Source organism: Canis lupus, chromosome 10 (assembly GCF_048164855.1).
Source record: "Canis lupus baileyi chromosome 10, mCanLup2.hap1, whole genome shotgun sequence".
Lineage (NCBI taxonomy): Eukaryota > Metazoa > Chordata > Mammalia > Carnivora > Canidae > Canis > Canis lupus.
The window spans coordinates 18,153,634-18,171,007 of record NC_132847.1 but is presented as its reverse complement, the minus strand read 5'-3'; the positions used below and the strand labels follow the sequence as shown (position 1 = coordinate 18,171,007).

Below are 17,374 nucleotides of genomic sequence, written 5' to 3'. Positions count from 1 at the left end.
ATTACAAGCTTATCTCTGAATCAGTGGATGAACTGGCTATGCATTTGATGTTTAATCTTATAACATGGTAATGCATTTAAAGCAATGCTATTTATAACATTAATTTTCTCAGAAGTGGAAAAAATAAGGAAGACAAAATAAATGAATGAATGAACAATGAATAAAGACCTCTCTCAATTATTATGAGTAGCCATTTTGCTAGCAAGAGTCTCAATAAATTGAATAGTTGTTGTCTGGAAGATAGCTTAAAATCAAGCAAACCATAAAAGAGATTTTTTTATAGGGAACATCCAGTAAAAGCCACATCAGCATAAAAATTCTTGAAGAATAAGAATCTGGTTATTTTAGATGCAATTGTTGGTTTTGAAAAAGATGAAGCTACTAAATAGAAACATCAGCTAATTTATAGGAAGATGGAAAACTTTGATTCAGGGAATGTGCTTAGAAAACGTAGGTAGACAATACTAACAATACAGTTAACATTTCTTCAGCAATTATGATGTGCCAGGCACTACCCTAAGAGCTTAATGGTAATTAACCCACCTAAGACCCTTACAAGTTCTATGAGGTACTGTACTGATGCACTGACAGGCCTACTTACAGATGAAGAAACTGAAGCACAGTTCTAGAAATTTTACCACACTCACACAGCAAGTTGATTGGAAGGGCCCTCGTTTGAGCACAGATTGGTCCTTTCCATGAATCCTAATACTATAGTATTATGTTCCACAGAAAGAAAACAGTTCTTACATATCATTCTACTCACATTCCTCTTGACTATAGGAAACTAAGGTATATGTAGTATATGTACAGTTACTTCAATACTTCTCAAATGCTTGCTTTCATGATGGAATGTCTTTGGTATTGGAGAACATTTGCAATGCTTTGTCTTGCAACTGCCCACATCTTTGTTTTATAATGAAAAGGCTGATACACAGAGTGGTTGATTTGTCTACAAGATTCAATAATTATTGCATGCCAATCCATAAGCCCCAAATCTTCCCCTTGCATCTTTTGGGAGCTACTGTCTCTTTCTATACTGAATTATATAATTCACTCACGGGATATTAGACACTATTAATTTGTCCAAGGGTATATTATAGAATATATATATATATATATATACTTTTTGTAGTGTGTATAGTTGTCATTTTAGAAATGTTGGCATTTCTGACATTAAACATCATTGTACACTAAAAAGTACATGCTACCAAAAACATTGTTTATTTATTTAGCTTTAAAAAGTCTCTTCAAATGATAAACAAATATCGAAGGCAAATTTAAACCTAAACTAAATGGTTCTGTGTGTGTTCTTTAGCCAAGAAATAATTAATTCAATTTCCTCAATATCAAAATGTCACAATGAGCACTGCCCTAGTTTCAGACTGTATATGGTAGAGTCACTCTCTTATATCAGAGCTTCCATACACAAGGCATAGAATACTTAGTTTATCTGCATTGGTATTTAAGTTCTCCCTCAAGGCACAAAGTATCAGTCACTGGGCTCAGCGGTTTAGCACCGCCTTCAGCCCAGGGCGTGACCCTAGAGACCCAGGATGGAGTCCTGCATCTGTCTCCCCGCAAGGAGCCTGCTTCTCCCTCTGCTTGTGTCTCTGCCTCTCTCTCTCTGTGTGTCTCTCATGAATAAATGAATAAAATCTTAAAAAAAAATAATAAAACAAAGATGTGAATCATTTTTTCTTTGACTGTAGAATCCTATGATTATATTCGAGACTTTGAACTTCTGGGCATACATTCTGAAGTATTTTGCATTAACACAATGCTTTGCATTCTTGGTTTACCTGTTGGCATTTAAGCTCCTTATGCTTGATATAATGGCCCATGCTACATCCTTGTTGTGCAGGAGTGGGTACATGGTAAGTGCCAGATTCTTGTGGAGTTAAATTGGAAGTAACAATGGATTATGACCCTATCTTCTTTAATAGATGGAAGATTAGGAGTGAATAGCTTATTTAGTTATTCCTCTGTTGTTACTGTGACCCCCAAAACTACTTGTCAGTCTTTTCTTACAGAAAAACAGCCAAAAGGACCAAAGTTGGGCAGAAATGATACTTCTTTAGCTTTTTCAGCTTCCTAGAAAGTATGAGCCCTATTGATGATAAACTACAGTTACATATTTGCATATGAGCATGAGTCTCTCAAATGTGGAAAAAAAGAATGCTGCCCAGTAAGAATTTCAATTAAATTTTAAAAAAGACACTTAAAATTGATTCTACAGTAATAACTACTATAATAAATGTTTGAAAAGCCACTAGGACAACTTAAATCCTCAGATTAATATCTCTTGCAAGGGTGACATAAGGGTGCAGGTGTGTATATCTGTGCATGTGTAAACCAATGTCCGGGTGGTCCAAAAATATCCAGAGAGGAAGTAGATAATGTGATACAGGAAGTAATAGAGGGTAAGTGGCTACTCCCAAATGGGGAGTCCTTTATCTAGACTTAACCCACTTGAAAGTTGTAATCTCTGTCAAAATAACTAATCCTGCCCCTATAGTACAGGGTAGATAGAAGTACAGAGGGACATAGGGAGACAGAGATAAAGAAAGAGACAGAAAGAAGGAGAGAATAATGAAATCTAGCAAGGCACCAGAGTAGAAGGGAAAGCTACAGGACTGAGCCGTCATTGGACAGATTTTGCAGAGGATGCTTTGGAAAATAGCGATTCCTTAAAGGCTCAGCACTGTCTTGTGTAGTAGCAAAGTAGAATCTGCTATAAAATCCCAGTGAATGATACTTTGTGCCTTGAGGGAGAACTTAAATACCACTGCAGATAAACTAAGTATTCTATGTTTTGTGTATGGAAGCTCTGATATGAGAGAGTGACTCTACCATATACAGTCTGAAACTAGGGCAGTGCAAGGGATAGGAAAGAGCAGTGAATCTTGCATATGAATGGTAAGGATACAAAATATGGACAGAACCAGGAAGGAGTTGTTTCCTTACCCACAAATTCCTCAATGAGTAAGATTGGAAATTAAGATGACAACTGTATACTTTGCTCAAGGTAACAAAACAAAACAAAAAAAGAAAACCATATATAGTGTGTCCCATAGTATGGTGTTAGGCCTTCCCAATCTTTCATCTTTACAATGTTCTGAGTCAAAGAACCCTTTAGATACTGTTAGAGATAGTCATGGGAATCAGTTGGAAGCATGTGACTGTAGCAATCAAGTATCTGGAGTGGTAAAACTGGATAAGCAACATCATTTTCCAAGTGCTGGTTGAATAAGTCCTGATCCTATCTGGATGTGTCACACATTCCATGTACATATGTACATTATATATGTATATATACATATACATATAAGCATGGCTAGGAGTTGGTAGAGACCAGTAAAATAATAGTCAACCAAATGCAAAGTAAAAATGAATTAACATAAAAATTTGATTTCATAAAAAATTCTAATGGATTAACATCAATTAAGAGAAAAGTATAAACAAATGGAATAATGTAAATTAGCATTTCCAAATGGGACTTACTTGTTTTGGAAATGTAGGCACATTCATTCATCCCACAAAGTGCCTGATATACCCAAACCTCTTAGACCTGAGGGATAAAACAGTGACTAGAAACCAGTCTACCCTGAAAGGGAAAATATAAATGCTCAACTCTTCATCTATTAGTCATAATAAGCTTGTTTGTGTCAACAATCTCTTAATCATCTCAGTTGCAAGACAAAGCATTGCAAATGTTCTCCAATACCAAAGACATTCCATCATGAAAGCAAGCATTTGAGAAGTATTGAAGTAACTGTACATATACTACATATACCTTAGTTTCCTATAGTCAAGAGGAATGTGAGTAGAATGATATGTAAGAACTGTTTTCTTTCTGTGGAACATAATACTATAGTATTAGGATTCATGGAAAGGACCAATCTGTGCTCAAACGAGGGCCCTTCCAATCAACTTGCTGTGTGAGTGTGGTAAAATTACTAGAACTGTGCTTCAGTTTCTTCATCTGTAAGTAGGCCTGTCAGTGCATCAGTACAGCACCTCATAGAACTGTAAGGGTCTTAGGTGGGTTAATTACCATTAAGCTCTTAGGGTAGTGCCTGGCACATCATAATTGCTGAAGAAATGTTAACTGTATTGTTAGTATTGTCTACCTACATTTTCTAAGCACATTCCCTGAATCAAAGTTTTCCATCTTCCTATAAATTAGCTGATGTTTCTATTTAGTACAATGCTCAAATAGAAGTTTCATTTGTATAGGTTCACAATCCCATAGCTCTAGTTCCAAAACCTTAAAAGCTCTGGAAAAAGAAAGTTTTCATAGCTCATCTGGTGGCAAAATCTGACCTGACCTGATCTGAATTAATTTGGCAGCAAAATCTGATTTGAGCTGATGGGAAGCTATTTATAGTATTTATATAACCCATTCAGTGTAAATACTGTAAGAATATATTTGATTATGGAATATTGTCCCTATTGGGATCACCTTTCAAATTGAAAAAGCCTGTATTCTGAAGATATTTGGCCCTCAAGATTCAGATAAGAGATTGTAGACCTATATTAGTCAGGATAGATAGTATAGAAGAAATTTCCATCTGTGGCTCTGCAAGGCAAGATTTATTACGCAAGGATGTGAGTTTCTCCAATTATAAACATCCTGAACCATTCAGCTCTCTAGATCCAAAAAATGTGGAACTTGTTTCCTCCATAACATTCATTATCACTAGATCAGCCTTCCCTCCTACTTGTTCTTTCTGCTGTAATTTCCAAGGGGTAGTTATTTTGGTTTGGGAACATATATTAAATTAAAATAATTTTACTTCCTCTGATTGTTGCATTCTCTTATCCACCTTCACCAATCCCTGTCCGTGTTCGTACAAACATACCATAAAGTACAGGCCAAAACAGCTTCAAACTGTTGTTCAATCACTATATTGAATGCCTGAAACTATTACGTTTTATGTCAACTCTACTTCAATTTTAAAAACCCTCAAATTGTTGGTGGTAGTTATGTATTCCCTCAGCCCTATTTTTGTTTGCTTTTTCCACCTTTCTCAGGCTGGAATAAGTGAAGGATTCAAGGATGGGTCTTGCTAAGCATATAAACCCCGTTTTGCCCTCCAGCAAATGTTCTATTATGCGTGAGCCATTGGTTGGAAGAATTGTCTAGTTTTCAGGCAATTCATCTGGTTTTATCTCAGGAAGTTGACAGTAGATCTCAATCTAAAAGGCCTGTTCTTGTTAATGACTCCCAAGATCTTCAGAGATGTCTAGGAAAAAAATCTTCTAAAACTCCTTCCTCTGTCTCCCCAGGGGATCTAAAGTCTTATATTTTACAATTTTTCAGAATAGACCATCTCCACATCAGATTAACTACAATGACAGCTGGGTTTCAAAATCTGATCTCACTCACATTACTTAGAGAAAGCAGAAATCTAGGTAGAACGGAACCTGAAAATCTTTTTTTCCAGTGTGCTCAGGATGTTTTCTTTTCTTTTCTTTTCTTTCTTTCTTTCTTTCTTTCTTTCTTTCTTTCTTTCTTTCTTTCTTTCTTTCTTTCTTTCTTTCTTCTTTCTTTCTTGATCAAGAAGGCCTCAAGATATAGAACTACTTAGTTACCAAAGAGGCCAAGAAAGAGAAGGTAAATGAAGGCTTATAACAGAAATGAAGACCCAATTTTGAAGGCTGTATAATAAACTGATACCTGCATTTGAATTCTCCACAGGCCATTTACTCCTTATATATACTGTAGTAAAGTACTTCTTGGCCTATGAAATAGATATCATAATACTGCTTTTATAGAATTACTCCATGTCACAGAAGAAAATTACTCAGCTGGGAATTCAAATTTAGATCTGTTTGACTCGAAAACCACTGATCCTGCCATGCTACCTCTGGAAAGTTCATACATAAAACACAATATTTCTGCCGCTACTGAACACCATGGGTATGTGTTAATATAGTGTGAAACTTTTGGACAGTGTAACTTTTGATAATAGGACAAGGAGTTGATCAGGGCTACATGCAGAACATAGTAAATTTTAATTCGCTTTTAAATTTCAAAGACTACCTTGTCCTATGTCACAAGGTGACAGGAAAAGCATTCGAGAGCTGGCTAATGGTTCTTCCATGGACAGATGTAAACCTGGTGATATGGTACCACATAGCAAACCTAAGGAAGTCTTATGGAACTCATTGAGAGCTGAACAGAAGAGAAGAAACCAGCATAAATTTCAGTTGCTTATAAAAAATCTAAACAGAGAGCATAGAATCTTTCTTCCTGAACAATCCCAGGTGTCCCAGATATTATAGCTCCATTGAAAACCTTCTTATCTTCCTAAGGAATCCAATCAAGATAAGAGGCTGCACCCACTATCAAAGAGCCAGTTTTCTCCTATGGTTTCTTCAAATGCAGAAGCTACCTGGAATACTTGAAGTTCTACCTGGAATACTTGAAGTTCCACAGTCTCTCTGGTATGACCTTTAAATATCACACTTAAAAGAAAAAAAAAGTGTAAAGTGCAACTTTCCCCCCCTAACCCCAGGAACTTACTTTCATTGGAGATAACAGGAAAACAGCTAGGCAACCTGTTGTTCCACACTGTCAAAGAAGATGAACATCTTAGGCTTTTTAAAGGGAGGCTACTGGAAGAGCAGTCTGAAGATAGCACCATACATTAGTAGCATTTTCTTGTTTGATGTTTCCTTGTTTCCTGACAAAAACTTCTTTTGGTAGGAGGTGGTGAGAGGTGGAGGGTAAGTGGGTATAGGGCTTAAAATAAATGGATAAAGGGCTTAACATGAGGCAAAAATAGGGAATTGTAGGAACAATTCTTTCCCTCTATTCACCTTTACTCTATGAGGTTATCTCCTATGTGGGCCTAGAAGAAGAAAGTCTGTCTCTTTATGAATATCTACCAATCAATAAATATAAATTATGGAACATACCAGCTTGTGCTGAGAGGAATACCATATATGAGTGTTTATTTAGCTTCCCATGATCAACTTATGGGAGAGGGTATAGGATACATCCATTTCGATGATAAATAAGTGGCAATATCTCTGGAATCATGAGGACTTCCCAATATTAAATAATGACAGCTTTTGTCTGGTTTTTCTTGAGGCATCAAAATATTAATATGATTATTAATATTCACATATCTGTGTTCCTCCTCTGGCATATAAACTCCTTGGGGATAGAGACAAGGTATCACCTGGCTTCTTATCTCCCTGGCTCAAACACTTAGGTGGCCTGCAGTGGTGTTCCACAAATGTTGGTTGATGTATTTGCAGTGTTTTAAGCTTTAGTGTATGCCTTGTGAAATTTAAGAAAGTAATCTCCATTCTAGGATTTGATGATGGGACTGGTTATAAAAGAGTATCGTTGGGAGCTATTTTGTGTTCTTGTTGGATGATGTGCTATATATAGCTTGAAGGTCACATTTTACATAAAAGTAAATATCTCAGTTGGCTACTATAAGTCATTCAGAGCAAGTTTGTTTATGTCCAATAAAATTGCACAATGCATGAAGCTACAGGAAACTCATATTCTATCTTCATTTTCCAGCTAAATTAGGCTCCAGGAAAGGAAATAGGCTTCTCTCTCACAGCCTGCCACTTCTAAACAACCTCAAAGGCCTATTCCCCATGGGTTATACTTTGGCAGAACACTGCTGTTAGCCTGTATATGGGGTCATGTGAAATACTGTGATCTGGATAGTCAGTGGTCCACTGTTTACTACTGGATACTACCTTTCTTATGGCTCCTGCATGGGAACAGAAATCCCCATGTTTGCTGCAATGGAAGAACAATGGGAATGATCGGGGCAATTGTGCTACATACAACTATTTAAACTCCTGTATATTTATTCAGTTCTGAACAATTACTAGTTCAATGCTAGATGCTTATTGTTGTTTGGATTTCCCTATTACACACCCAACCATTTAGAAGCACAGCTGGAAGTTTCCTTTTATATTGTGTCATTCTGTACCACTCACTTGCTAATAAAGATGGATACATTAAGCAACAATTTTGAGAAAGGTACAGCATTGGTTCATTTGATCATGAAGTATTTGTAATTATTTAGGAAGCCAGTATCAACTGCTGCCACCCATTCCTGTCTGTTGAGCTTTTGAATTTTCTATTATGTGAGCATGCCAAAGGCTTCTAGGGACCCACTACATAGCGATCAACTTTAAAGGTAAATACATAGAGAATTTTACAGTACATCGCCTTGAAAGCCATACAGGCATGTATCATTTTGCAGATGTATAAACCAAGACAGGAAGGGTCTATCTTCTAACTTCAAGAAGTTGCAGACCTGAAGTCACCTTGAGACTCTGGAGACTCAGGAAGATCAACTTTTCTGTCACACATTCTGATTGCGTCCATCTTCTTAAAGTCACTCGCTTTGTTTGATCTGTTTGACATGTCTCTTAAACACAGGTGCCTATCTAGGCAGACATAGGAGAAGTAAGGAAACTGTGCCAAATTCAAATGAGCACATTTTGAAAATATTGAAATTTGCTCCTTATATTGATGCTTTTTCATGGGGAAGCTAATAAAAATCATCGTAAAGATAGAGTGAGATTCTGGTCTTCTCTGGGAAGTGAAATAATGTATATAAGCCATTTTATCAAGTCTTAAACTTTTCTATTTATTTTGACCAGAAAAATAAAAAATAAAAGAAGCCATTTATCATTAGCTCAGTAAACTTAAGGTATCATCGTCTTTGCACCTTATAATTAAAACTTAAAAAACAAGCAAACAAATAAACAAACAAAAAACCCCAACCAAACCCTCTCTTTATTAGAAAGCACTCTTGGACTTTCTGGTGTCAGAAAATGACAGGGCTGCTTCTAATTCTTTCATGAACCAGCCATATAACGATGGACAAATTGTTTAACTTTACCACATGTATAGCTATTGAGATAGGGACCATTGAATACTAAGGGTACAGAAAACTTCAAAGAAGACAGCAAATTAAAAAATTGCAAACAGGTTAAAAATAGAAAAAAGTGTTTCCTAATGTGACGTATTCTTGAAGAACATATTTATCCATTATCTATGTGGTATGCCTCAAAATTTAATTGATTTCTTGTTTTTATTGATCTCCTGTTCTTAATTGGCAGCTGGGGAAAAATAGTGAACCTAAACTTGCCTACTGATAGTTACTATGTCCTTGCAGTTGAAAACAATCATATCTCTGCTCCAGGATTGAGGTCTTCTCACTTCTTTCTTCCATACTTGGCCATAGTGACTTCATACTTGTGTAGTCCTGCTGTCGTCACTGTTGTCCCACTGCTCTTTTGTGTCCTTTGCTGATTGGTATCTGCTGAATTACAGTTAGTTTCACCTGTTTTTCAGATATTGCAGTGGAACTGGACATTGGCCTGGAATTATACCCTGGTTCCTTCTCTAAATGTCAAAGCTGTCTTCTTGCCCTGACACTAGCCATCTTTGAGTTTCAGTTCTTTTTGCCCCTTTCTCCTCACCCCAGATGGGGCACAAGAGAACGGCTATATTTCCTTGACTAATATCTAAGACATGGGGAATCGGAAGTGCTCCTACTTCAGGCTAGTCAGCATGGAGTATCTTGGATGACAGACTCCTCAGACTGTATAGTAAAGCAGTGAACCTGACCCAGTCTAACAGGGTGTTTATACTACTGTCCATTGCTTTCTCCTAGGGGCTTGAACTTGTGTCTTCACAGACCTTTACTCTCTCTTCTCTTTGGCTTTTCCTCCTAGGGAGAGTAAAGTAAGAATTTTCTTTATGTCCCATCACCTAATCTCCTTTCCTTTTCTATGGTATAATCTTGAACGAGTTGTCCATGCTTGTGTTCTTAAAATATGCTATAGGATGAGTAATAATAGATTTCAATTCTTATTGGTAAAAAATCAGAAGTTTCATGTGATTCAACCTATGAAAAAATAAGGTTTTGAGAGTCTGAAAAAAATGACTCTTCCTCTTTAAAACCTGATTTTCAAAACTATTATCTTCTTGTGGAGCTTTAAAAATCTCAGTTTGAATGCCAAAGTTAAACAATTATTCTTTGTACTATACAGTTGCTACTCTGCACTATTCTAAGGAGTAAGTCTTAGTCTCAAGGTCTACACTTAATGGAAAAAGGAAATCTGAGGCGAAATAAAATAAAAATAAGTTACTAAGACTAGAAATTATATAAGGGTATTTCAAAACACTTTTCTACTACTACTATAAAAATTCAAATCAGAAACCATTATAACAGTTCTTAAGTTTTCCTTGAGCAAGTGGTATAATAGCACTAATGTATTTAGATTCTATCAGGGAGAAGTGATCTTAAAATTCATTTCTGATAAAAAAAAATTCATTTCTGATCTAATGTATTCCAAGTTTTTTTTTCTGTCTTGGGAAAGTGAAAGATGAGACAAGAATGATTGATAATATTATTTTATGAGTAATATTCCTTTATACTCCTATAAAAATTCCAATTTGGAAAAACATCTTCATATAAACTTTATTTCATTTAGTTCTTAGTTGAAACCCTTAGACATTTAAGTTTCTAAGGCAAAACCTGATCTGGCCCAAGTCAAGGAGCTCTCAAATTACATTACCAAGGGAAATGGCTTAGCTTAGAGTTTAGTATGTTTTAAATGTTTCCCTCTTTAAAATAATCATCTGTCCTAAGAAAGAGTCATAGTTTGCTATTCTAGAGATGAACAAGCAATGAGATGTGTATAATCAGTGTCTGTCTAAGATGAAGCATCAGACAGCATGACTTCTTCAGAAGAAAAAATGATGGCATTAAGCCACTCCGAATTTTGATCATAGTCTTAGTACCAACTCTGAGTAGACAATAAGCACCTATATTCCTTCACAAATATACTTCCTACTTATTACAATCTGGCTGCCATATCTGCAGAATTTATACACTGTTGCTCTTGTGTCTAGAAAAGCAGAATCCTGTGGGCTACTGAATAAGATATCTAGAGGGTCACTTCTTATTGACTCAGTTGGTTACAAAGGGGATAAGGATTAGTATAGGTTGCCTAGGTTGTACCATTTTAGAGAAGAGTCATCACGATTCCAAAGGTTTTTGGAGACTTTTTTTTTTTTCGTGTTGTGCCTACAAGTTTTAGCTACTAGTGGTATGCTTAATGGAAACTCAGATCCTCTTGCAGTAAAAATGAAGTTAAATATTTAATTACTTGAAATAACTGGTTAAAATAGAGCCAATTTAAAGTAAAAATTTGAAATAGTTGTTAGATTAACATCTAATTCTTTTAAGAAAGAAATTATTGAAAGATTTTGTGGTGAATTTTAAAATACTGTGGTACTGACACTAAATTATACTAGCCAAAAAACTGTAATATACAAAAATGGTTTCAATGTAAATTACTTGAGACAAATTTAATATTAAAATCTATGGTTTTAAGATAGATGAAACACCTCAATTTGTTCTTAGAAAATTTAAAAATATGTGCCCCTTTATAAATGAATTATTTATTTGTGTTGCTTTAAAAGGATTAAAATGCTAACTTATGAGTTAGTTTAACATTGTTCATTGGTATGATGCCTCTTATAAGCAGCAAGTCAGGCATTTTCAAATTTGAAGAAAGAGTGACACAGACACACACAAAGCCAGTGGAAGGATTTCTCAGTGGTAAAATGTATGATTTTTTTTTTTTTCACAAAACCACAATGAGATAACATTCCATACCTATTAGGATGGGCTACTATGAAACAAAAGAGAAACTCCCCCCCAAAAAAAAATCCCAGAAAATACCAAATGTCGACAAGGATATGGAGAATTGAACAGTTGCATGTTGTTGGTAGGAATGTAAGATGGAGCAGAAGCAGCAGAAAACAGTGTAGCAATTCCTCAACAAACAAAAAATTAAATTACCATATGATCAAGAAATTGCACTTTTAGTTGTATACCCCCCAAAAATATTAAAGGAAAAACTCAACAAATATTTGTACACCAATGGTTACAGCAGCCTTACTCAAAATAGCCAAAACATGGAAACAAGCCTAATGTCTGTGGACAGATGAATGGCTGAACAAGTGTGGTATATGCATGTGATGGACCATTACTCAGCCTTAAAAAGGAAGGAAATACTGACATGCTCCAACATGGATAAACTTTGAAGACATTGTGCTTAGAAAAATAGGCCAGTCACAAAAGGACAAATAGTGAATGGATCCACTTACAGGATGTACCTAGAAGAGTCACATTTATTGAAATAGAAAATAGAATAGTGGGTACTAAGGGCCAGGGGAAGGGAGGGAGCGATTTGTGGGCACAGAGTTTCAATGTGGGATGAAGGAAAAGTTCTGGAGATGGCTGGTGATAATGCTGGTTACCCAACAATGCAAATGTATGTAATGCCACCAAATTTTACTCACAAAAATGATTTTAATGGCAAATCTTATATTGCAGAAATTTTACCACAATTAAAAACATTTGAATGTTGGTCATATAAATCTAGCTTAGCCTTCACAATATCATTACTTTCTGACTGCACTTAGATTTGCCCTCAGATTTGAGCACTATCCCTATTGGTTACTGGCATAAATTACCTAAGTCCTCAATTTTGTCTTGCATCAAATGAAGGAAAGGAATTGGGTAATCTCTGGCTCTTCTTGAGCTGTTATTATCACCAAAGATGATTAAACAGAAAATATGAAGCCATTACTCTATTTAAAATTGACTGTATTTTGGCTTTACTTTTTTTTGCATTCCAGGTGTCTTAGGAAAGCATTTCAGATTGTGACTTTATTTTTCTTTGTCAGTTATACTTTTTGATGGCCATAAGTATGCCGTTTTGCTAAACTTCATTAATATCTTGGCAGATATCTTAAATCTAAAATATTGATAGAAAACAGCAATTTTCATCACACAAATATAAATCTTCATCATATAAATTTAACATTGAAAGCATAGAGTCTCCATTATCATTACCAGCTAATGAAAGAAAATCAAGAATATTGTTTTTAAAAAAAAAAAGAATATTGTTTTTACTTAACAAAATACAAAATTCCCTTCTACTTTCTAAATTAAAATTCATTATGGTATGATGAAAACAACACAAGTAAAAGGAATAGTGATTTATGTAATTTTGAATATTTTCCCAAGTGCTACATAAAATTGCATATCTCCCAATTGTATGTACAGAGAAATTGAAACATAAATGATACAACTTATAGGTTAATAAGAGAGAAGGAATCTATAAGTGGTTTCCATGTTAAGCTAGATTGGTTGGATCCTTTGTGTCCTGAGATAGCCTTATTCTGAGTAAGTATATCAGTCAGGATAACCTTGATTAGTTTACAGGAACAAATAAACCTGGAAATGTCAATACTTAAAATATAAAAACTTATTTTTCACTCATGCAAAATCTGTTGCAAGTAGTTCTCCAGGCAGCTCTTTTTTAGCAGAGTCTCAGGGATCTGGGCAGGATGTTTGTGTCTTGGGGCACCACCGTGTCATCAAGAGCCTTCCAATTTGCCCAGGCAGAGAACTAGACAGCTGGGTGGGGGAAGAGCAAGGTCATTTCATTGTCTCAGCCTGAGATGTGATCTATGTTACTTAAATTCAAAATCACATGCCACTACCCAACTGCATAGATCCTGGGAAAGGTGGGTGACAGGTACACATTCAGAGAACAAGAAATGTCTCTGCCAAGTTGGGGTTCTTCGGTCTGAGCTCTTCTGAGTGGTATAAACTGACCATGTCCTGAATGCAAAAATAATTGTATGAGTTTTCTGTTGCTGCCTAAAAAACTGCCACAAACAGCAGCTTAAACACAGATTTACTCTCTTTCAGTCCTGGAGGTCAGAAGACTAACATAGGTCCCATCAAGTTAAACCATCATGGTGATGGCTATGCTCTGTCCCTTCTTGGAAGCTAGAGAATCCATTTCTCACCTTTTCTATTTTCCAGAGGCTATCCACATATCTTGGTTCCTGATTCTTATTCTCTATCTTCAGTGTCATTAATGTTACATCTCTCCGATTCTTCTTCATGATCACATTTCCCTCTGACCAGAGCCAGGCAAGGTGCTGTGTTTTTAAGGAATCGTGTCCTCAGGGCCCACCTGGATCATCCAGGATAGTCCCCCACATCTCAACATCCTTAATATTAATCAAATCTGCAAAGTCTCTTTTGCCATGTAAAGTAAAATATCCACAGGTTCCAGGGTTTAGGATTAGAGTATCATGGGTAGGTGGTGGGGGGATGAGTCATTATTTATCACAGCCACTTTTTGTGATGATGAAATTCACTTATTTAAGTTTAATGTTCATTACTGGTTGCCATTTTAGAACAGTTTTCAGTAGAAGTTTCCATTTCCTTGGATTTTATTTCTTTTAAAAAGTTTTGGTTTAAATTAGTCCTGTAAGATAAGACTTAAGACCAAGTTTTGATCATGTCTATTTGCAGTGTACAGCTATTTTATCTTTGTTCCTGTTAATGCTACTATCATTAGTAAAACCAGTTTAACCTTGTTTGGGTAATTTCCCCTTTTCTGCCCTCAGGCTCTGTAACTTGGCTGCCACTGACCATGCTGAAGACCCCAGTGGTGCCCACATAAACCAAGCATACCCATCAAAAAGTTTATATTATCCAATCATAATGGTTTACTTAAAAAAAATTCCCCCAAGAGAATGAATTGCAAGGCTTAGGTGACACTGCTCTAGACAAGGAGTTCTGGTCCAACTGGGGTTGCTAAGTATATACACTCCAAGTGTGAAGCTCCTTGTGTGTCCACCTCAGTCCAGCAGGTGGGGAGTGAACCCCCTGTAGAGGAAAGCAGGGTTGGAAGACAGACAGAGTTCTGGATCCCTCTGACATTATCCAAGCATCTGGATCTAGCCACACTTGTAATTTTTATTACCAAAGTCTTCACTTGCTCTTTTTTGTTTAAACAAGTTTAATTTGGGTTCCTGACACTTGCAACCACCTGTGTCTTGACTGATGAGCCAATAAAGTTGAACAGAGTTAGTCAAGTTAAAGTCACATGTTCCAGAACAACTTCAGGTAAGTAACAATTTTGACTCACGCACTTAAAATAATCACTGAAGCACTACGGTACTTCATTGGCATTGCCAGCCCAGAATAACCAATGTCATCATTTATAATTCTTTCTGCAATGTCACATAAACCCAGAAAATTGTCTAGAGCTGTACAGCAGGCAGCAATCTGTGTGGGTATTTACTTCTCTCCTTATAGTTATGCGGCATGTTGAATGCTCTATTGATGACCAGTCCAACAACAGATGCATCACTTGGCTTTCATTACCAAGTATGATATATGTTCCACAAATGCATAGAGATAGGAGTCATTTGGAAATGGGGTAATGATCAAGTAATCAATGCTTATGAGAGTCATTTGAAGAGCATTTAATAAACTATTTGAATGAAGGGAGGAAGTTTTTTTAAACAAGTATATTGTCGGTGTCAGGACTCAGATTCAAGAATGGAAAATATTGTTTTATAGCTTCCTGCTGTTGCTGGATTTTTTAGTTATTGTTAAAAGGAAGATTCATATCTGTCAACAATTATTCTCTTGTATATACAATTTATTCACCATATTTGAGATCTCCATAGTCTGAAGTTCAAAAGATCTTATTAAAATAGCAGAATACAATATATAGTACTTATGTACATACATATTTTTATGATTAAAGTATATTTATTTAGAAAGAGCTAGTATGAAAAATAATATTTTGTTGAGACAATAAGATTATGAGTTATTTTTATCTTAAAATGTGGTTAGTATTATTAATGAAATTGTTAAGTACTATATTTTTGGTGGAGATAACAATAATCAACTTATATATGTAAGAATTCTTATCTATTAAATATGCTCTGGTTGTTTGGATGTATGTAACAATTTCATGGGTCATTGATTTAAAGTGGACTATCGTTAACTTTCAAGCAGTGTTGCCCTTCTCTTACTCCTATGATATTTTTCCCTGACCTCTATTTCCTAAGGGTCAGAATGAATGTGGTCTTGGGCAAACTATCCCAAGTTTGCCTCTTAAATTCCCTAACAACTCTGAGCAATTGTAGAAGAAGTGACATACAGATAGTTTGTATTGATTCTCTTGTTCCAGCCATTAAACAAGGGTAAGGCTCTGGAAATCAGTTCTTAGACAGCTTCCTGACAGCAGGTACCAACCTGCTTTTCCCAAGTCCAAAGAGGATAAATGTAGCTGTCTCCCCTATGTTTCTAACTTACTTAATTTTCTGAACTGAAGTAAACTAGGCAAAAGAGGTTTTCAGAAACATCTCTTAGACTTATCAGAGGCTCATCACAAAACCTAGACGGCTCTCAACCATGAGTTGAAAATAAAAATTCCTGTATGGGCCAGTGAGGTAAATGTGAGTGGGGACAGGGGGGGCAGTGAGGATTATAGTGAACTGTGGAACACATACCCTAAAAGGAGGCTACACACTCCTCTAGCCATTCCTCACTGTGCGTGAAAGTAGCCCCAGTGTGTGGAAAAACACAAAAATCTGAGAATTGCTTGGAAGCTTATTAAACATGTGGCTTCCAGTCCCATCCTAGATATTCTAATTTAATGGTCTGGGGTAAGCCCAGGATTCTGCATTTATGTCTCTCATCCGAAGAAATTTTGATACAGAGGATCCCAGATCCTTCTTTGAAAAACACTCTTGACAGATACAGAGTGAACAACTGACTAGAACTTTTTCAGGTTTAACTGGTAGCTAGTGAAGGAGATCAGAACACACTACCCCAAAATATGCTGCTTTGACATGTTGGTTATTTGGAGCTGAGGGAAGCTGAGAAACAGCAGATGCAGGAAGGGCTTTGTCTCCTCCCCCTTACTCTGTCAGAGCAGAGCATAAATTTCCCACGAGAAAGGTGGGAAAATCCTTGTACCGTCCTTATCACTGGAAATGGAGAGTTAATGCTGAGCTGAACCCATCCAAACAAACCTTACTAAATGATCCTAATCCTTCATTACTTTTCCCTATATATTTACCTTTCCACAAGTGACTGCTTCTAAAAATTCAAACCCTTTGTTCTTTGTCTTCTGTGCATCCCCCGCCCCCTTTGGTTAAAAGGGTGTCTCAGCTCTCATGACTAACTGTGTCTCTGAGGTTTTCACTTATTTCCTACGAAGCCCCTTGTCGTGTAAACATATTAACATCAAATACATTTGTATGTTTCTCTTCTGTTCATCTGTCTTGTTCCAGTTTAATTTATAGGCTCCAATTACAAAACCAAGATGGTAGAGGAATAGCTTTTCCTTTCCTACACTATACACTAGTCTTCACCTTGTTGAAGCATGAACAGTCAGCTCCTTGACCACTTTGCCTAAACCATTTGAGACCATTGTTTATCTGTGGTGCAGCCCTAGGCCTGCAACTCCCTATGTAAGA

The 17,374-nt window shown here is 36.2% G+C and overlaps 1 protein-coding gene across 10 annotated transcripts in view; it reads right to left on the bottom strand.

The window, feature by feature from the left end:
* The window catches only part of CCDC192 (coiled-coil domain containing 192), a 215,738-nt gene that overhangs the window by 16,707 nt on the left and 181,657 nt on the right, over positions 1-17,374 (bottom strand). For 7 of the 10 annotated variants that reach the window (XM_072840859.1, XM_072840863.1, XM_072840862.1 and 4 more), the window contains one exon: positions 6,533-6,580. The exons of the other annotated variants lie outside the window; for them this stretch is intronic. In XM_072840859.1, the coding sequence (XP_072696960.1) occupies positions 6,533-6,580 (48 nt within the window). The remainder of the gene's footprint in view (positions 1-6,532; positions 6,581-17,374) is intronic. 10 annotated transcript variants of the gene reach the window in all.